Source organism: Aethina tumida, chromosome 4 (genome assembly GCF_024364675.1).
Source record: "Aethina tumida isolate Nest 87 chromosome 4, icAetTumi1.1, whole genome shotgun sequence".
Taxonomy (NCBI): domain Eukaryota; kingdom Metazoa; phylum Arthropoda; class Insecta; order Coleoptera; family Nitidulidae; genus Aethina; species Aethina tumida.
The window spans coordinates 16,963,420-16,987,256 of record NC_065438.1 but is presented as its reverse complement, the minus strand read 5'-3'; the positions used below and the strand labels follow the sequence as shown (position 1 = coordinate 16,987,256).

The 23,837-nt window shown below is 28.7% G+C and overlaps 2 protein-coding genes across 2 annotated transcripts in view; both read left to right on the top strand.

Moving 5' to 3' along the window:
* The window catches only part of LOC109600275 (uncharacterized), a 34,033-nt gene extending 26,752 nt beyond the window's left edge, over positions 1–7,281 (top strand). Inside the window, exon 6 of the mRNA XM_020016407.2 lies at positions 6,812–7,281. Within this exon, the coding sequence (XP_019871966.1) occupies positions 6,812–6,900 (89 nt within the window). The 3' untranslated portion in view covers positions 6,901–7,281. The remainder of the gene's footprint in view (positions 1–6,811) is intronic.
* A 1,098-nt stretch (positions 7,282–8,379) lies between these two features.
* On the top strand, positions 8,380–12,403 carry LOC109600288 (DNA-directed RNA polymerase III subunit RPC2). The gene is made up of 10 exons (XM_020016417.2): positions 8,380–8,525; positions 8,576–8,907; positions 8,960–9,248; positions 9,300–9,614; positions 9,671–9,922; positions 9,979–10,179; positions 10,240–10,402; positions 10,465–11,896; positions 11,953–12,066; positions 12,124–12,403. Exons 1-10 carry the CDS (start codon positions 8,454–8,456, stop codon positions 12,341–12,343), a joined length of 3,390 nt encoding a protein of 1,129 aa, XP_019871976.2. The 5' UTR covers positions 8,380–8,453; the 3' UTR covers positions 12,344–12,403.
* Positions 12,404–23,837: the final 11,434 nt, after the last annotated feature.

Here is a 23,837-nt window from a genome sequence, read left to right as displayed (position 1 = left end):
GTCATTTAAACTGTGTGATTATGTCACAAACCGTGCGTAAAAGACCGGAAAATTAAATGCGGTTATGACAGGAAGATAAAGTCATCTGTGTTGATTGTTTCCCATAGTCTGATTCGATTTGACAAATTGGATCAACGTGACAATTTTATTTTGCACACAAATTAATAAGGAAATGTTTTTATTAATATCTATAAAAGTATATTTCATGGTTTACAAGTTAAGGTACCATTTCCTGCTGGTGTAAATTAAACAATTTAAGATTAAAAAAAAACAGTTCAATTAGCTGATCATCTTTACTTTTAAACGATGACCTTAAATTAACAATTGCAATCAAGAATAAAAAAAGTAAAAGGTTTCTTAAAAATTGGAAAATGACAAAAATAAATAATAATGAAGTGGATGAGGTAGAACCTTCCATTTAACACTGTAAAGCTTTCTTTGATTCTCTAATATGACATGTTATCTTGCGTTGTCATAATGAAGAAGAACGCCTTTTCGATTGAGTAAAGAAGTCTGTGACTGAGTAAATTTTTCATGAAATTAGGTCTCTTGATAAGTAATCAATATCTAAAATTCCACCCACAATCTACTTCACAACCATCAAAATCTTCCTTGTGTTAAGATATCTTTTAAAAACTGTTCCACCAGATTTACCAGCTTCTTAAAAATTGGATAATGGCAAAAATTAATAATAGTCACACAAATAAATATCTAGATTACGAAGTGGATGAGGTAGAACCTCCCATTTAACACTGTGAAGCTTTCTTTGATTCTCTAATATGACATGTTATCTTGCGTTGTCATAACGAAGAAGAACGCCTTTTCTATTGAGTAAAGAAGTCTGTGACTGGGTAAATTTTTCATGAAATTAGGTCTCATGATAAGTAATCAATATCTAAAATTCCACCCACAATCTACTTCACAGCCATCAAAATCTTCTTTGTGTTAAGATATCTTTTAAAAACTGTTCCACCAGATTTACCAGCTTCTTAAAAATTGGATAATGACAAAAATTAATAATAGTCACACAAATAAATATCTAGATTATAAAGTGGATGAGGTAGAACCTCCCATTTAACACTGTGAAGCTTTCTTTGATTCTCTAATATGACTTCTTATCTTGCGTTGCCATAATGAAGAAGAACGCCTTTTCTATTGAGTAAAGAAGTCTGTGACTGAGTAAATTTTTCATGAAATTAGGTCTCATGATAAGTAATCAATATCTAAAATTCCACACACAATCTACTTCACAGCCATCAAAATCTTTCTTGTGTTAAGATATCTTTTAAAAACTGTTCCACCAGGTTTACCAGCTTCTTAAAACTTGGATAATGACAAAAATTAACAATAGTCACACAAATAAATATCTAGATTATGAAGTGGATGAGGTAGAACCTCCCATTTAAGACTGTGAAGCTTTCCTTGATTCTCTAATATGACATGTTATCTTGCGTTGTCATAATGAAGAAGAACGCCTTTTCTATTGAGTAAAGAAGTCTGTGACTGAGTAAATTTTTCATGAAATTAGGTCTCATGATAAGTAATCAATATCTAAAATTTCACCCACAATCTACTTCACAGCCATCAAAATCTTCCTTGTGTTAAGATATCTTTTAAAAATTGTTCCACCAGGTTTACCAGCTTCTTAAAACTTGAATAATGACAAAAATTAATAATAGTCACACAAATAAATATCTAGATTACGAAGTGGATGAGGTAGAACCTCCCATTTAACACTGTGAAGCTTTCTTTGATTCTCTAATATGACATGTTATCTTGCGTTGTCATAATGAAGAAGAACGCCTTTTCTATGGAGTAAAGAAGTCTGTGACTGAGTAAATTTTTCATGAAATTAGGTCTCTTGATAGGTAATCAATATCTAAAACTCCACCCACAATCTACTATACAGCCATCAAAATCTTTCTTGTGCTAATATTTCTTTTAAGAACCGTTTCTCTAGATTTACCAGCCTCATAAAAATTGGACAATGACAAAAATAAATAATAGTCACATAAATAAATAAAATGATTCTCTAATATGATGTGTTATCTACGTCTATTATTAATGTTTATAAAATTAAATATTTCATGGTATAAAAGTTGAGGTACCATTTCCTGCTGACACAAATTAAACAATTTATCATAAAAACAACAGCCCAATTAGCAGCCCACTTATTCATCCTTACTGTTAAACGATAACCTTAAATTAACAGTTGCAGCCAAGAATAGAAAAAGTAAAAGGCCATTGTCTTACCATTCACAAACCTAATTGGCATAATTAAATAATTTTTCGATTGTATCAATCTTAGACATGGGAAAAATATTAATTACAAATGAATTTCTACATCTGTTCGATTTTAAACCCAAACAGACTTACTTTCTATTAATGGTAATTGTGCAAAAGACTACTCAAACTGAAGCTATTATTGTCCGGTGAAATATGTTTTGATTGCGCAACCGTGTTTGAAGGATTTCCGCAATTTTTTTGTTTAGTGTCCGGAGTTATTGACACTTTCACTTGTATTTTCGAGAAAATTGTGATATTAATTTGGTCGCAGCCTCCGCCGAAACCATCTTCGTTCGTTGGCAATGAAACATCTCGTGTAGAAGAAAGTGATGCGCTCGGCATATTTCAATTACTAACGCTGGACCAGCTCGTGGGTAATTACAGGAAAAAAGAGCCGGCACTCGATATTAACGTACTAAATACATGGTGTTAAGCACACCGTACTGGCATCGACGAACTGGTTATTAAACGATGTATCATGGAAAGTGCATCGGCGTGTAAGGATTTTATGCACTACTCCCTCTATCACGCAACCTTTCACCGGTCGAGGGAAAAAAGTAACGACACCTTTCGATTTCGACCTAATAACAACTAGTGTCGTTGCTGATTATCTGGGAACTAAGGAAATGGGACATAAAACATAAAAATTGCACTATTATCTTGGTAGGGAACTGCTTAGAATGATGAAATGATAAAAGGAAGTTACACCTAATGATTTGACAACAGTACTAATTCGTCAAATCAATTTGTTGAAACCTAAACCCATTAATTTGACAACAGGAAGTATAAATATCCGTTTTCATCACATAATGTGTTGTTTCCTATTCATGGCCTTTACTTAATGATCATAATAGTCATAAAGATTGATGGCTTAGAAATAGATATTTCATATGATTTGGTAACGGTTCATTTACTAATACGTTTCACTACATAACATCATAAATATTCAACGAAGAAATTACTTTTTGTCTCGTCCATCCGATTTTGGGAAAGTACCACTATGTAAACACGAAGATGCTGCGCGAGAAAGTGAAGATAAAGGTCAAAGTCACCTGCAAACTGATTAATATAGATGCCTCGGATGTGACGAAATATTTTTGCATTTCAACAGTGACGTAGAAAAATATATAACAAATAAAAAAGTAAAACATTAAGAATATTTATGTTCTATTACTTGTAATTCAAAATTAAAATTCTCATCACGTAAGTCACAAATCATTGAATATGTTAGTAATAAAGTTAAATAAAATTTATAGAAGTATAAGATCTTCCTTCCCTTCACTTAGAGGAGATGAAATATTTTTTCATCTCTACAATGATGCAGAAACATATCCTGTATTGTCAAATAATAAATTAAATAAATTAAAATAATAATAATAATAATAATAATAATAATATTTATATTCTTCTAATAATTTAAAAAGTAATTTCCCATCGCATAAGTTAATAATAAAATTCATAATCTAAAATTTATATTCCCGTAAAAAGCTAATTGAAAAAATATTTCTTAACTAATTTATGAAAGCTTGAGATCCTCCTCCTCACCATTTAGATGAGGTAAAATATTTTGGCATAACACAGTGACATAGAAAATATCCTATATAATCAAAACCTAAAAAATATAATAAAAAGAACATTTATATTCTTCTCTTTACAATTTAAATCACATCACATAAGTTACAAAGCATTGAACTTTGTAAATTGATAAAAAAATTCATGAACTAAAATTTCTATTCCTATAAAAAGGCAATTATGAAAATATTTCTGGGTGACAAATTTGTAGAACATAAAATCCTCCTTCCCATCACTTAGATAAGGTAAAATATTTTGACATCTCAACAGTGGCGTAGAAAAATATCCTATATGGTCAAAAACTAATACATTAAAACAATAAGAATATTTATATTCTTCTCCTTATAATTTAAAATGTAATTTCCCATCACATAAGTCATGAATCATTGAACTTTCTATGTTGATAATAAAATTAACGACTTAAAATTTCTATTCCTGTGAAAGACCAATTAGGAGAATATTTCTTGGTGACAAATTTATACAGTCAAAAACTAATAAATTAAAACAAATTGAACAGAATATATTCTTCCCCTTATAATTTAAAATGTAATTTTACATCACATAAGGTATAAATCATTGATTTTGTATGTTGATAATAAAAATCATGATCTAAAATTTCTAATCTTGTAAAAGGCCAATTATGAAAATTTATAGAAACATGAAATCCTCCTTTTCATCACTTAGATGGGAAGAAATATTTTGGCATCTCAACAGTGTCGTAGAAAATATCATATACAGTCAAAAAGTAATACATTAAAACAAGAATATTTATATTCTTCTCCTTATAATTTATAATGTAATTTTACATCACGTAAGTTATAAATCATTAACCTTTTTATGTTAATAATAAAATTCATGATATAAAATTTCTTTTTCTGTAAAAACTCAATTATGATAATATTTCTTGTTGGCAAATTTATAGAAACATGAAATCCTCCTTTCCATCATTTAGATGGGATGAAATATTTTGACCTCTCAACAGTGACGTAGAAAAATATCCTATATAGTCAAAAAGTAATACATTAAAACAATAAGAATATTTATATTCTTCTCCTTATAATTTATAATGTAATTTTACATCACGTAAGTTATAAATAATTAACCTTTTTATGTTAATAATAAAATTCATGATATAAAATTTCTTTTTCTGTAAAAACCCAATTATGATAATATTTCTTGTTGGCAAATTTATAGAAACATGAGATCCTCCTTTCCATCATTTAGATGGGATGAAATATTTTGACCTCTCAACAGTGACGTAGAAAAATATCCTATATAGTCAAAAAGTAATACATTAAAACAATAAGAATATTTATATTCTTCTCCTTAGAATATAAAATGAAATTTTACATCACGTAAGTTATAAATCATTGAACTTTGTATGTTGACAATAAAATTCATGATCTAAAATTTCTATTCTTGTAAAAATACAGTTATGAAAATATTTGTTGGTGGTAAATTTATAGAAACATGAAATCCTCCTTTCCGTGACTTAGATGGGATGAAATATTTTGGCATCTCAACAGTGACGTAGAAAAATATCATATATTATTAAAAACTAATACATTAAAACATATAATTTAAAATGAAATTTTACATCACGTAAGTTATAAATCATTAAATTTGTATGTTGAGAGTAAAATTCGTGATCTATAATTTCTATTCTTGTAAAAAGCCAATTATAAAAATATTTCTTGGTGGCAAATTTATAGAAACATGAAATCCTCCTTTTCATCACTTAGATGGGGTGAAATAGTTTTGCATCTCAACAGTGACGTAGAAAAATTTCATATATAATGAAAAACTAATACATTAAAACAATAAGAATATTTATATTATTCTCCTTATAATTTAAAATGTAATTTTACATCACGTAAGTTATAAATCATTGAACTTTGTATCTTATCAATAAAATTCATAATCTAAAATTTCTATTCTTGTAAAAAGCTAATTATGACAATATTTCTTGGTGGTAAATTTTATACAAACTGATTTCGTTCTTCTCATTACTTAGATGAGTTGAAATATTTTGGTAACACAATAGTAACACAATAGTAGAAAAATATACGTGTTAAGAAATAAATAAAAAAAAACAGTAAAAATGTTTATATTTTCCTCCTGTACATAAAATTTCTGCTCACATAAGTCATAAATTATTGATTGATTATATTGATAGTAAAATTCATTATATAAAATTTCTATTTCTGTAAAAAGCCCAACTTGGAAAATATTTCTCGGCGACAAACTTATAAATGCATGAAATCTTCATCTCCGACCATGAGATGTATGCTGATGAGCAGAACACGACTCTCAGATGTTGAAGAAAGTGAAACTGTCCACATAATATTAACAATGTTGCATATGGTCGTGAAAAGTTTTTACTTTTAAGCGATAGTGAAAATATATTATAATGGTAAATTCGTCACCTACGTAGACGGTTTTTGTTTGCTCCTCATGCATTCACACAAACACCACAAACAATGCGAGTACCGGAGTGGAAAATTTGTTTGTACAGAAATGCATAAATCGTATCATCATCAAAACTAACGCAAATTTCACCGTTCATAATGGATAATTACCCAGCTGGAAGTACAACGACCGACAATAACTTCACAAATTACAAATTAAAATCCCCCAACACCCGAAATATTCCGTGCCCGCACAAAAAAAATCGTGGGAAAGTCATCAAACAGTTCGATGGGAACAATATTTTTGTTTGCTTTCTTATGGCAAATATTTTTTAATACGGTTTTCACTTCGATTTATGGCAATCCCTTATGATTGCCACGAACGAAAAATAACGATTTCACTTTTTATATGGGCCATCGGCGAGGTGTGAGTTAACGATGCATTGTCTCAATTTTCGCGTGCGACAGTTTCATCTTCTCGCAAACAATAAATGACGTGTGCATATCTTTACGTGTTAATCAACGACCGTTTTGATTGTTTCCAGGTAAAACTAAAGTGAACAACATACAAATCGCCACCCCCAACATTCCAGCCACCAACGGTGTGATCCACGGCATCGACTCTCTCCTGTAAAAACTTCTTCGCATCATCATTCAAAACGAAACATTTTTTAATTTAAAAATTTCATTCATTACATTACAAAACGTGTACAAATAAATGCAATTAGGCTTGTAAGTGTAAATTGAAAGGCACACCAGTTCTCACATGTTACATGTTTCACGTTTTTTTTATTATTATTCTATTTTCGGTCTACGTGTTGTTAATCATTTTGTTTCATTATTCGCTAGATTTGTAATATAGTAATTTATAAGGCTGATTTTATTTTATAAACTAAATTCACCACCAACAAACTTTTGGAACTTTCTTTTGCAAATTATTGTAAATTAAGTTTATTTAATGTAGGTTTAAGTACTGTATAGTTATTTTGTAATATATTTTAATATAATTATTATAAACATACATAATGTGTTTTATTTATCATTTTAATTATCATCATTTTTATAATTTAATAAGTTGTTTCATTTTTATATTTGAGAAGACAGTAGTGACCATTATTATGATATACAGTAGGAAAAGCCTTTGACCCGTCTGAATTTAGAGAGAGACATCATGCATGACAGAGACCCATAGTGGGAGACTTACTGTCTCTATTGTATATGATGTCTCTTTCAGGAATCAGATGGACCAAACTCTTATCGCACTGTATTAATTAATTATATTGATATATTAATATTGTTTTATATTGCATTCTAAAAAAAAACATTTTCTTATTCTTAAAAGAATTACATACACATTTAATTTAACATATCATAATATTTGATAGATAGAAGTAAAATTCTGTTTAAAAATCACAAAATTTAAATTAAACATTTTTTAAGATATAAAAGGCTTTAATTTAAATTTTGTCCAGCCAGTATAAATATATGTTTTGATATTAGATGTATTACTTTAAACACACATATTATTCTACAAATTTATTTATTTTATTGAAATATCTCTTTGAATGTGAAGAAAGATATATTGCATTCCAGAGAAGGTGGAAATTATAAATAACATGAAACATCAAGGTCTAAATATTGCTGACATCCATAAACCCTTAAGACGCTCCCAATAAATGTTTTTTTTTTTAAATATGTGCTAATTTTGTGAGCACCAACATTTTGCATTTATTTTATTTAAGATTTAACGTAAGTAAAAAGTACTTTTATTTAGGTACAAAATGAATCATTTTAGAAAGAACATTGTTTTTTAAATAAAATACTTTTAATTGCATTTAATCAGAAGTGCTCATTTTGTAACTAACAATAAATATTATAACTATTTTGCTGGCCACCACAGTATATACATTAATACTGTTTATGATAAATTAAAATTATTTTATGACACAATTTAAATAAATATAAAGATTCTTCATATATTATATTCTTTTTATATTTATATATTAAATACAAGTAATTCATATTGTGCGCATTCCCATTTTTTCTATTAAACTTAGGCAACCCATATTACACTTAACCTCACTTCCTTATAACCTTTATGTTGTTGCGAAGACTCCCGTAAATTTAAATAATAATGTACTAATTTATAACTCGACGATCTGCCGTAAAACCACTAAAAAAGGAATAATGGATCCTAAGTCGCTAGAAGTTGACTTTGGCGACCCGACATTCTACAAGAAGCCCATAAAAGAACTAGAAGTAAGTGACCACTTCTAACAACTGAATATATTTACTTATTTATCTTGTAGGAGAAATGGAAACTCGTGCCGGCCTTCCTGAAAGTCAAAGGCTTGGTAAAACAGCACATAGACTCCTTCAACTACTTCATAAACGTCGAAATTAAAAAAATCGTCGAGGCCAACAACAAAGTTACATGCGATGCGGACCCCCTGTTTTATGTGAAATACACGAACGTACATGTGGGAACTCCGGACGTGGACGAGGGCTTCAACATCAGCAAGCCGACGACGCCACACGAGTGCAGACTTAGGGACATGACTTATTCGGCTCCAATTTCAGTGGACATTGAATACACCAGAGGCACAGACAGAGTCTCGAAAACTGGCCTACTAATTGGCAGGTAACTGAGCCATTACTCGGCGGAATCGAAGAATTAAATCGGATAATTTCAGAATGCCAATAATGTTGAGGTCATCGAATTGCGTCCTGACCAACAAGTCGGAGTTCGAACTGGCTAAAATGAATGAGTGTCCGTTGGACCCGGGTGGCTATTTTGTTGTTAAGGGACAGGAGAAGGTCATATTGATCCAGGAACAGTTGTCGCGAAATCGAATGATTGTGGAGGAAGGCAAGTTTGGAGTTCAGTGTCAAGTCACAAGTTCCACACATGAAAAAAAGTCTAGGACTTTGGTGTTCGTCAAAGGGAACAAATACTACATGGGGCACAACATTTTCACAGACGTAAATATGTTAAATTTTCTCTAATTACCAACCTAATTATTAATTTTTTAGCCAATTCCTGTGTCAATAATCTTCAAAGCCATGGACATTACAGGTGACAAGGAAATATGTGAATTAATAGGCATTCCTGACATTCATAAGCTTACACCAACACTAGAGGAGTGCCACAATTTAAAAATTTACACACAAGAAAGTGCTTTAAGGCACTTGGGGACTAAATTGGTGGCTAAGAGATATGTTTCAGCATCCGCCAAAGTAAAAACCCCTATAGATGAAGCAAGAGAATTAATGGCCACCACTGTTTTGGCCCATATTCCTGTTGAAAAATTCAATTTCAGATTAAAAGCTATTTATTTAGGACTTATGGTATGTCAACTTTAGGCTGTATAATTAATAAACATACATAATATAATTTTGTTTAGGTAAAAAGAGTAATTGAAGCACAAACTGACAATAAATATTTGGATGACAGAGATTATTATGGCAACAAAAGACTGGAATTGGCTGGTTCTTTAATTTCACTTATGTTCGAGGACGTATTCAAACGATTTAACTGGGAACTGAAAGCCACAGCTGAAAAAACGATACCTAAAATTAGGGCAACACAATTTGATATTGTGAAATACATGAGATCTGACTTAATTACTAGTTGTTTAGTATTTGCTATTTCCACTGTAAGTGTAAAATTCATTAAACATAATTCAAGGGAAGTAAAAGTTTTGTTTTAAAGGGAAATTGGACCATAAAACGTTTCAGAATGGAAAGACTGGGTGTGACTCAGGTACTGTCCAGGTTGAGCTACATTTCAGCCCTAGGAATGATGACCAGAGTGAATTCCCAGTTTGAAAAGACTAGAAAAGTCTCAGGTCCTAGGTCTCTTCAGCCCAGTCAGTGGGGAATGCTTTGTCCCAGTGATACCCCAGAAGGAGAAGTAAGAAAACATCAAATGCTTTTTTATTTATAAATATTAAACAATTTGTATTTGTTGTAGGCATGTGGTTTAGTTAAAAATTTGGCTTTAATGACCCACATCACAACAGAAGTTGATGAGTATCCATTGATTCGACTTGCCAATCATGCTGGTCTGCAAGACATTAACATTATTTCTAGTGTCACAATTCATTCCCCCTCATCCTTTTTAGTGTTCTTAAATGGTATGTCACACAACAATGATGCCTTCATGATAATTAAATTTATAATGTGTTAATTATTCTAGGTAATATCCTGGGTATCATTAAAAACTACAAAAAATTGATTCAAGTATTCAGACTGATGAGACGCAAAGGATTTATATCTAGTTATGTGTCAATTTATCCAAGTTTTTTGCACAAGTGTGTGTACATCAGCTCAGATGGAGGTAGACTGTGCAGACCTTACATAATAGTGGAACGTGGCGTACCTCTGGTGACCGAAAAACACATCAAAGAATTGGAGAAAGGAATAAGAAGTTTTGAGGATTTCGTCCATGATGGCCTCATCGAGTTCCTGGACGTAAACGAGGAAAACGATAGCTTCATAGCATGTTATGAAAAGGACATTAACGAAAAAACCACTCATTTGGAAATAGCCACGTTTACACTTTTGGGTGTGTGTGCGGGGTTGGTGCCCTACCCTCACCACAATCAATCACCAAGAAACACCTACCAATGTGCTATGGGTAAGCAAGCCATGGGCACCATTGGTTACAACCAGAAGAACAGGATGGACACCCTCATGTACAACTTGGTGTACCCGCAAGCACCCATGTGCAAAACTAAATCAATAGAGCTGACGAATTTCGATAAGCTGCCGGCCGGCCAGAACGCCACCATTGCTGTGATGAGCTACAGCGGCTACGATATCGAAGACGCCCTAATTTTGAACAAGGCGTCGATCGACAGAGGCTTCGGCCGATGCCTGGTGTACAAGAATTCGAAATGCATTATGAAACGCTACGCCAATCAGACCTTCGACAGGATTCAAGGGCCGATGGTGGACGTCACGACGGGACAACCCATGTGGAAGCACCAGTGCTTGGACAACGACGGCATCGCCGCCCCCGGAGAGCTCGTTCAAAATCGGCAGGTGCTGGTTAATAAGTCGATGCCGACGGTGTCGGCGGTGCCGGGAAGTACTAACACTTCGGTGGAGTACAAGGACGTTCCGATCAGCTACCGAAACAACGAGCCCAGCTACATAGAAAAAGTACTGGTGAGCACCAACGAGGAAGACACGACATTGATCAAGATATTGCTGAGGCAAACTAGGCGACCGGAGATCGGCGACAAGTTCAGCTCGAGGCACGGGCAAAAAGGTGTCGTCGGTTTGATTGTGGAACAAGAGGACATGCCGTTTAACGAAAGCGGCATTTGTCCCGACATTATCATGAACCCGCACGGTTATCCGTCTAGAATGACGGTGGGGAAGCTCATAGAGCTGCTCTCTGGTAAAGCGGGCACTCTCGAGGGGAAATTTCATTACGGTACGGCATTTGGGGGTTCCAAGGTGCAGGACGTTAGCGACGAACTGATGAGGCATGGTTACAACTATCAGGGCAAAGATATTTTTTATTCCGGAATTACCGGTGAACCTTTGGAAGCTTATATTTATTCCGGTCCAGTGTACTATCAGAAATTGAAGCACATGGTCCAAGATAAAATCCATGCGAGGTTAATATAATCTAAATAACATTACATAGTTGCAGTATTTAACGTTTTATTTGCAGAGCACGTGGACCTAGAGCTGTTTTAACAAGACAACCCACAGAAGGTAGAAGCAGGGATGGAGGATTGCGACTTGGAGAGATGGAGAGAGATTGTCTGATTGGTTATGGCGCAAGGTACTACTTTCCTAAAAATCTAATTTATATTGTGTAATTTCTTCCTGATATTTTCAGTATGATGCTGGTGGAGAGATTGATGGTATCCAGTGATCAGTGCGAGGTGGACGTTTGTAATAAATGTGGAAGACTGGGTTACTGTGGATGGTGTAACAGTTGCAAAAGTTCTGGACACGTTTCCAGCATCACAATGCCCTACGCGTGTAAACTGTTGCTCACTGAATTGCAGGCGATGAATATTACGGCAAGGTTGACCCTTAGCCACTACTGTGAATAAATTTTTTAAATGTAAAATAAGTTAAGTTTTAAATTTTTTAATAAATACATACATGTTTTATTATGACTTTTATTTATCACTTAATCAAAACATCAAAAAGGTAAAATTACCTAGTAAGTTATTATTTTCAACTTGTGTTCAGTATTTAAATAATAATAATAATTTATGTGAATATATTCTAAAAATAGAAACAAATGTTAAATTTACAATAGTGTAGATAGTGCCACATTTAAGTACAGAAAAGAATCTTTAAAAAAAAATTCTTTTACAACAGTAAATATATATGACATTTTAAATATTATTAAAACATTTAATATCACGGCTCCAACTCCATCATTTTATAATTGAAATAAAATTAAAATTAATAATATTGTATTTAATTGAGATTAAATGTTTTGTTTCGACATTTTTTTAAGTCGCATTTATTCCATAAAAATATAAACATGTTTTGTTCATTATTATTTCCTGAACATCACAGAATATTGTTTTACTTATTTCTAATTAGATGTGCATAATTATTTTATTTTTAACTAGCTGTACTCGCAACTTCGTCCGATAGCGTGTTGAATACGATCGTTTTCTAGACGGAGATCTCGAGATTCCAAAGATTCTTGAGCCCTTAACAATGAATGACGCGTTCTATCTAATTGTAATCGTTCAGTCCTATCAGAACTACTCTCATTCAACCTAGACATGGACATCCGTAATCTACGATTTGTAAGACGACTTTCTGGCCTTTCTCATGTTTTTAGAGAGATTTGACATTCTTTTAGGTATAACTAAATATTAGAAAAAAACAACTATCTACGTTACTAAGTAAATAAAATAACGTATAAATAATTTATCAATTTCAATGTAAATCTGAATATTGAACACAAATGTACTTAATTTATAATTATTTATAATTATTACTTAAAGGTGAAAAAGGAATGCAGTAAAAATATAACAAATTTTTTTGAATTAAGATTAAGAAGAATTAATCAAATCAAACTATCAATCAATCGTTGGTGGGAGAAGTGGTGGGAGGCGCCCGACGTGACTGCCCAGTGGTTGCAATGTCCAAGTACTGGACAGATTCCAGTACTCCATAGCCACAAAGAAAAAAAAAATGATACTCAACAGAACCAAAATTTTCTCCAATTTTCATACCATCAATTTTCATACGATCATTTTCCATACGATCAATTTCCATACGATCAATATCCATACGATCAATATCCATACGATTAAAATCCATACGATTATTTTCCATACTGATCAAAATCCATACTGATCAAAATCCATACGATCATTTTCCATACGATTAAAATCCATACTGATCAAAATCCATACGATCATTTTCCATACGATCAATTTCCATACGATCAATATCCATACGATTATTTTCCATACTGATCAAAATCCATACGATCATTTTCCATACGATCAATATCCATACGATTAAAATCCATACGATTATTTTCCATACTGATCAAAATCCATACGATCATTTTCCATACGATCAATATCCATACGATTAAAATCCATACGATTATTTTCCATACTGATCAAAATCCATACGATCATTTTCCATACGATCAAAATCCATACTGATCAAAATCCATACGATCATTTTCCATACGATTAAAATCCATACTGATCAAAATCCATACGATCATTTTCCATACGATCAATTTCCATACGATCAATATCCATACGATTATTTTCCATACTGATCAAAATCCATACGATCATTTTCCATACGATCAATTTCCATACGATCAATATCCATAGATCAAAATTTATACGATCATTTCCCATACGGATTTTTTTTTTACTAATTCCTGAAAAATCAAATTTACTTTTTTCAAAGTAAAAAATAAAAAATTTCTCATTCTTCCTGGATTCCCAAAAAAACTAAAAATCACTAAAAGTTTTTATTGTCTCAAAAATTCTAATTCTATTTATGTATATATATATTATATACATAAATAGAATTTTATATATATATATTATTACATAATAATATTAATATTATATATATATATATATATGTATGTATATATATATATATAAATAATAATAATAAATAATAATAAATAATAATATTAATATTATTATGTAATAATAATAATAATAATATTAATATTATTATATTATAATATTAATATTATTATATATATACATAAATAGAATTAGAATTTTTGAGACAATAAAAACTTTTAGTGATTTTTAGTTTTTTTGGGAATCCAGGAAGAATGAGAAATTTTTTATTTTTTACTTTGAAAAAAGTAAATTTGATTTTTCAGGAATTAGTAAAAAAAAAAATCCGTATGGGAAATGATCGTATAAATTTTGATCCTATGGATATTGATCGTATGAATTTTAATATACATATATATATATATATATATATATATATATATATATATATAATAATAATATTTATTAATAATAAAGTTAATATTGAACAATGAAAATGAAATGAGCTAATTGAATTAAATCAAATTAATTAAGTATTAATATAATTACATTAATATTCGTTAAATTTGTACAAAATTGTGAAGTGAAGAATGAACTAGCACAGTTTTCAGGCACAGATTCAAATAAACTTACATATGTTTAAGGTATATAAAAACATTTTAACTAACAGTTTTGCTAACACTCAAAAGGAAGATGATGGTATGATTTTTAGTGATTTTTATTCATTCACAATCTTAATTTTTTATGTCTTTATAATAAATATTAATTTTAGGAGAAATTATATTATATCTTATCTCTGAAATTACAATTTACAATTACAAAATGAACGGAGCTTACGCAAAATTTTCTAATATTTTGTTAATCCTGGAGATATTAATGAATATAATTTATCAAGTAGATTTCTTATCGACAACAATATTTTTATGTGTAAGAGTGCATTTACTTTTATGTACCACTTCATAATACAATTACTTTTAGCTAACAGTATCTTATAACATACTTGCTCATCACAAGGACGACTTTCTAACAATAGTATCAAATATTGTAAGGAGAGAAAAATATCCTTTAAAGCCAAAAATAGGCACGATGCTCTTAAAATTGACTTTGATCAATATGTTATTGACAATATTCGCTGTGGTTTTGTTTCACACCTTAGTGGGTCCATGGTTTAATCACACATCCGAAATTTATTATTTTCAAAGATGGACGAAGAATTAAAAATTCTTAACGTCCATAATTTATTTATTCATTTTTGCTTTTTTGGTATTAATAATTGTATTACCCATTCAATGGTTTACCTTATACCTCGTTTATTTCATTATCCAATTGGAAAAGGTTAAAGAAGCATTTGACGAATTATCCAATGTTGAAGAAGATGACGATTTTGATGTCCAAATTAATGAGTCTTTAAAGAAGTACTTCAAACATTTCATTTGGATTAAAAAGTAAGAGCTTATTCCTTTTGTGGATTTATTTTAATTTAACAAATTTCTAGATCTGTTAAAATACTGTCAGTGGTTGACATCATTGTTTTAGTATTATTCTCTTTTGGAGTAGCTGTGATTGCTATTAGTGTAATTCGTATCATAAATGTATGATTTATTTCTCTTTGGCGGCAGTAAATATAATTCCTGGCCTTTTAGGGAAAAGAAGTGACAATTTATCGTTATTGTTATAGTTGTCATCTTACTTGTATTACCTTATGCAGGGAGTTTTGTATTTATTGGCGAATATTTTTCAAAAAAGGTAAACTTAAGATATAACTTATATTGAAAATTTGATATTTTCTTATTTTTAGTTTGAGGAATTGTATATAACCATGATAAAGTGTCCTTGGTTTAAGTGGAATGCGGGAAATAAGAAATTTTTTTTTTACCTTTCTATTGGCGGCACAACAATCAACTGTAATTAGTTTCTTTGGATTGATTAACGTTAACAATACTCTGTTATTAGAAGTAAGTTTAATTGACACATTTTTTTATATCATTTATAATATAAAATTAATTTTTAGTTTTTTAAAAAAATTACTCATTTACTAACTTTTATTATAACACAAACAAAAAATAAAATATTATTTCATAACAGCATTACACGTAAATAGTTAGAATTAAAATAGCCTGATAAAATGTAAAATATTTATGCGAGATTGTTTTATTGTTAATCAAATTCATAAAAATATGAATAATGATATATATAATAAATGGTTTTCCATGATAGTAACTGTTTATTAGACATACCTAAATCAAGTATTAAGGAAAAAATGTGGATGATTATATTGAAACTAGAACTAATATGTAAATTACGTTCCCAAAATAAAAGGTACACAAAATACATACAAACTTTTTTTTAAATTAAAACTAAAATATAAGATTATTTTTTCAGATTTAAATTAATTTATATTTAACTCTTTCAAATATTTTATTTCTATTAAAAACATCAAAAATTTAATTTTTGAGGAATTGATTATTTTAATTATCAAAAGACAAATTCTGAATTATTGACAAAAACTTGTTCAATTAATTTAAGGCACATTTTTAGTCACAAAACAAGTAGTTAAATAAAAATATGATAAATTTGTTCCCATAATACTAATTTTAATATTAATGTATATAGACTTAGCTGTATTTGTTTTTATATAATTTAAATAAATTAGTAGAATTAGAATACTAATTAATGAATTATTAATAATTATTTTAATAATATTTGCGTTTATATAGTATATATTAATAAATAATGGTAATACTTCAATAAAATTGTTCTTTAATAAATAAAATTCTAATATTATGTAAAATTATAATAAGGTTAACAATGAGCTAGCACTCTTTTGTTCAATTGTAGTTACATTTGTTTAAAGTATATAAAAAAATTATTAGAAATTGTTTTGATAACACTCAAAATGAGGATAATGGTATAAATTTAATTAATACTTTTTATGCACAAATAAATTAATCCATATAATCATGTACAATAGAGACAGTAATAAGTCTCCCACTATAAGATACATTTCTACTGTCTCTGTTATGTATAGATTTTCGTATCTAGATCTATATAATAAGACAGTCACAATTATCAATATATTACATAATTAATGAAGGTAAAAAGAACAAGTTTGTTGGCATTTTTTTAAATTTGAATTATATCATAATTAATGAATTATTAATAATAATTACAATAATGTTGGTTAAATTTGTACATAATTATTTATGTAATAATTACTGATATTAAAGTTAACAATGAACTGGCACAGTTTGGTTCAAATAAATTTACATATGTTTAATGTATATAAAAACATTTTAACTAACAGTTTTGCTAACACTCAAAAGGAAGATGATGGTATGATTTTAGTAATTTTTATTCATTCAGAATCTCAATATTTTTTATGTCTTTATAATAAATATATTCTTTAGGAGAAATTATATTATATCTTATCACTGAAATTACAATTTACAATTACAAAATGAACGGAGCTTACACTAAATTTTCTAATATTCTGTTAATCCTGGAGATATTAATGAATATAATTTATCAAGTAGATTTATTATCAACAACAATATTTTTATGTGTAAGGGTACATTTACTTTTACGTACCACTTCATAATACCATTACTTTTAGATGACAGCATCTTATAACATACTTGCCTATCACAAAGACGACTTTCTAACAATAGTATCAAATATCGTAATAACAGAAAAATATCCTTTTAAGTTAAAAAAAGGCATGCTGCTCTTAAAATTGACTTTGATTAATATGTTATTGACAATATTCGCAGTACTTTTGTTCCATGCCCTAGTGGGTCCATGGTTTAATCACACAACCGAAATTTACTATTTTCAAAGATGGACGAAGAATTACAAATTGTTAACTTCCATAGTTTATTTATTTTTGTTCTTCTTTTTGGTTGGATCAATCGTATTACCCATTCAATGGTTTTTCTTGTACCTCGTCTATTTCATTATCCAATTGGAAAAGGTTAAAGATGCGTTTGATGAATTATCCATTGTTACAGAAGATGGTGGTTTTGATGCCCAAATTAATAACTGTTTAAAGCAGTACTTTAAACATTTCACTTGGATTAAAAAGTAACAGCTTATTCCTATTGTGGTTTTATTTTAATTTAGCAAATTTTCAGATCTGTTAAAGTACTGTCGGAAGTAGTTGACATCATTGTTTTCGTACTATTCACTTTGGGAGTAGCTATGGTTGCTATTAGTTTAATTCGTATCATAAGTGTACTGATTTATTTCTCTTTGGCGCCACTAAAAGTAATTACTGGCCTTTTTAGGGAAAAGAAGTGACAATTTATCGTGATTTCGCTGTCATCTTTCTTATAATACCTTATGCTGGGAGTTTTGTATTTATTGGCCAATTTTTTTCAAATAAAGTAAACGTAAGATATAAATAACTTATATTGAAAATTTAACATTTTCTTAATTTTAGTTTGAGGAATTGTATACGACCATGACAAATTGTCCTTGGTTTAAGTGGAGTGCGGAAAATAAGAAGATGTTTCTTATCTTTCTATTGACGGCACAACAGCCAACTATCATTAGTTTCTTTGGATTGATTAATGTTAACAATACTCTGTTATTAGAAGTAAGTTTAATTACACATTTTTTATATTATTTATAATACAAAATTAATTTTTAGTTTTTTAAAAAAATCTACTCATTTACTAACTTTTATTATAACACAAATCAAAAATAATTAGATTATTTCCTAACAGCACTGAACGTAAGTAGTCAGCCTGATAAAATGTAAATTATTCATGCAATATCGTTTAATGATTATTTAATTTCATAAACTGTTTGTTAGACATAAGAATTAAGTGAAAAATATGAATAATTATATTAAAACGAGAACTATTACATATATTATTAACTTTTCTTCCCAAAATAAAAGCATCATAAAATAAATAATTTTTTTTTAAATTAAAACTAAAATATAATATTAATTTCTCACAAAAAAAAATTAAATTAATTTATATTTAACCCCTTCAATTTTTTTTATTTATATTAAGAACATCAAAAATTTAATTTTTGAGGAATTGATTATTTTATTATCAAAAGACACATTCTGAACTATTAATATAAACTTGACCAATTAATTTAAGTCATAATTTTAGTCAATAAAACCAGTAGTTAAATAAAAATATGACAAATTCCTGTCAATCATAATGATAAATTTGTTTCCATAATACTAATTTAAATATTAATATATATAAATTAGTAGAATTAGAACACCAATTAATGAATTATTAATAATTATTACAAAAATATTTGTTTTTATATAGTATATATTAATAAATTGTTGTAATACCTTAATGATACTGTTCATTAATAAATACGGTTTTTATATAGTGACGTTAACAATGAGCTGGCACTCTTTTGTTCAATTGCAGTTACATTTATTTAAAGTATATAAAAAAATTATTACCAATTGTTTTGGTAACACTCAAAAGGAGGATGATGGTATGAGTTCAATTAATACTTTTTATGCATTAGCAAATTAACCCATATAATTTAGGGGAAGTGGTATTATACCTTTTTTCCGAAATTTCAATTTATAATTACAAAATGGATGGGGTTTACACAAAACTTTCTAATGTGTTATTAATTTTGGAGATAATAATGAATGTGATTTATCAAGTAGATCTTTTAACAACAACAATATTGTTATGTGTAATAGTGCGTTAGATTTTATGTACTTTTTCATAACACCATTAATTTTAGATGGCTGCATCTTATAACATACTCGCGTACTACAAAGATGATTTTCTAAAAATAGTCTTAAACATTGTACAAATAGAAAAATGTCCCTTCAGATTGAAAAGTGGCACGCCGCTCCTAAAATTTACTTTGATTTATTTGGTGTTGATAATATTTGTGGCCGTTTTGTTTCACGCTTTAGTGGGTCCTTGGTTTAATACCACGATTGAGATTTATTATTTTCAAAGGTGGACGAAGCACTACAAATTCTTAACGTCCTTAGTTTATTTGTTCCTTTTCCTCTTTTTGGTCGGAGTAATCGTTTTACCCATTCAATGGTATACTTTATATACGATTTATTTTATTACTCAATTAGAAAAGTTAACAGATGCAGTTGGTGAATTAAGCAGCGTTACAGAAAATGATGGTTCTGATGTACAAGTCAAAGAATATTTAAAGCAGTACTTTAAGCATTTCATTTGGATTAAAAAGTAAGAGGTTACTTTTATTGTAGGTTTGTTTTAATTTAATTAATTTTTAGATCTATTAAGACTCTGGCACAATTAGCTGACATCATTATTTTGATATTATTCACTCTGGGTGTCGCTATGATAGTCATTAGTTTAATTCGTGTCATAAGTGTACTGATTTACTTCTATTTCGTGGTATTAAATTTAATTACTGGCCTTTTTAGGGGAAGGAAGTGACAATACACCGTTATTTGGTGGTTATCTCATTGGTATTACCTTATGCGGGGAGTTTTGTGTTTATTGGCGAATTTTTTTCAAATAAAGTAAATGCAAGATACAATTAACATCGAAAATGTCATATTTTCTGATTTTTAGTTTGAGGAATTATATTTGACTATGATTAATTGTCCTTGGTTTAAGTGGAATTCGGAAAATAAGAAAATGTTTCTTATCTTTCTATTGGCGGCACAACAGCCAACTGTAATCAGCTTCTTTGGTTTGATAGATGTTAACAACACAATGTTATTGGAAGTAAGATCAATCTTATTTCTTATTTTTAATAGTACAGTAATATAAATTTAATTTTTAGTTTTTTAAAAAAACCTACACATTTACTAACTTCTATTACAATACCAACAAAAATTTTAAATAATATTCTGTATTATAAAATCACTGCAATGTTATTCTTAAATTTTAAGTCATCCACTTCATAAAATGGTATCTAAATCAATACACATTAATGAAAAAAATAGGTCAAATCAATTATAATTATTCAAAATATAACGTATATATATAAACGCCATTATTATACCAATTTTTTAAATGTTAAATATTTTATCTATATTTAGCAATATAATTTTAACTTACGACACTGAAAAATTGATTTTTAGACAGCTTTAAAAAATCCTCTTTAAAGATGAGCCCTTAATTTTAATAGGAAGGTCTATTAACGTTTCTTGTACAAAATTGAACGCTCTATAAGAAAGGTATATTACAATTTTCTCATAACTCTTACCGTCTAGAAGATATTGGAGGTCAAAGTTTCAAGAATTTAACGAAAAATACTGTTTACTTCTAAATTGTATAACTCATTAATAAAAAATATTATAAAATTCACAATATATATTTTTTTAGGAAATTGAACGCTCTACAAAAAAGATATCTTACAATTTTTTCATAACTCTTACCGTTTAGAAGATATCAGAGGTCAAAGTGTCAAGAATTTAACAAAAAATCTGTTTACTTCTAAATTTTATAACTCGTAGATAAATAAATATTATAAAATTCACAATATACATATTTTTAGGAAATTCAACGTTTTACAAAAAAGGTATCTTATAATTTTTTCATAACTGTTACCGTTTAGAAAATATTGGAGGTCAAAGTTTGAAGAATTTAATAAAATTTCCTTTTTACTTCTAAATTGTATAACTCGTAGACAAATAAATATTATAAAATTCGCAATATACATGTATTTAGGAAATTCAACGTTTTACAAAAAAGGTATCTTATAATTTTTTTCATAACTGTTACCGTTTAGAAGATATCGGAGGTCAAAGTTTGAAGAATTTAATAAATTTTCCTTTTTTCTTCTAAATTTTATAACTCGTAGACAAATAAATATTATAAAATTCGCAATATACATGTTTATAGGAAATTCAACGTTTTACAAAAAATGTATCTTATAATTTTTTCATAACTGTTACCGTTTAAAAGATATCGGAGGTCAAAGTTTGAAGAATTTAATAAAATTTCCTTTTTACTTCTAAATTTTATATCTCGTAGACAAATAAATATTATAAAATTCGCAATATACATGTTTTTAGGAAATTCAACGTTTTACAAAAAAGGTATCTTATAATTTTTTCATAACTGTTACCGTTTAGAAGATATTGGAGGTCAAAGTTTGAAGAATTTAATAAAATTTCCTTTTTACTTCTAAATTTTATAACTTGTAGACAAATAAATATTATAAAATTCGCAATATACATGTTTTTAGGAAATTCAACGTTTTACAAAAAAGGTATCTTATAATTTTTTCATAACTGTTACCGTTTAGAAGATATCGGAGGTCAAAGTTTGAAGAATTTAATAAAATTTCCTTTTTACTTCTAAATTTTATAACTCGTAGACAAATAAATATTATAAAATTCGCAATATACATGTTTTTAGGAAATTCAACGTTTTACAAAAAAGGTATCTTATAATTTTTTCATAACTGTTACCGTTTAGAAGATATCGGAGGTCAAAGTTTGAAGAATTTAACAAAATTTCTTTTTTACTTGTAAATTTTATAACTCATAAATATTATAAAATTCGCAACATATATCTTTGTAGGAAATTGAACGCTCTACAAAAAAGGTCTGTTATGGTTAATCGATTAGTCTAACCATTTAGAAGATATTCGAACATTTAAAAAGTTAATTTGTCCATAGAAAAAAAGTATGCAATTTTTGAAAAAATAAAATAAGATTGACCAGTTTTATGGTGGATACAAGAAAAATAGAAAAAACGAAAAAACATTAAAGGGCCTGGTATCCAATTCAAGTAATACAGCTCATATTTTTAGCACATATTAATAATTTGCTATAATTATGACTACTATTGCATACATATTTTTGACATTATGTATTATTTAACAAAAGAACCTTGACAACTTATCACTACTAGTTTACTCGAAAAAAAGTATCACATAAACAATTTTTATAGTAAAAAATATTTAGAAAGTTGAATCATGTGGTAACAGATATGGTATGTAAATATGGCACTTTTATGGCAATTTATTCTGAACTATTTAAATTTTAAAGCAAAGAAGAATTTTTTAAACCAGATTAACTGTATTTAAATGTAAAAAACGTTACTACTGTTACGTTATTTATTTTATTACTTACTTTTAAGGTAACATTTTGAAGCTATGAAGAATAATGATTTTTTTATAATTCTTATTGATTGAATAATTTTGTACCTAAAAATCAGCCACAATCTGTTTTATTGAAGCCAGAATGTGCACCATATAATTTAATTTATATAAATCCATATTTCGAAAACGAAGACCAAGTTTATAAGATCATTATCATTTTCGAATTTTACTATAGAAAATATGATCGTAGATTGGGTCTACAATTTGTTACACACTGTAAACTAAAGTATCAATTAACACCATCGAACTGGAGTTTGATCAGAACAATTTTGTGTTAATGATAAGTTGTACACAAACAAAACGTTTGAAAACTTTCACCTCAAAAACCACCTAATTAATCAAATCCTCAATAATTTCTTCAATGTGTTATTAATTTATACAACCAATAAAACAAATCTTTATGTGCGTGTGTGTGTTGATGGTAACATAATGTGAT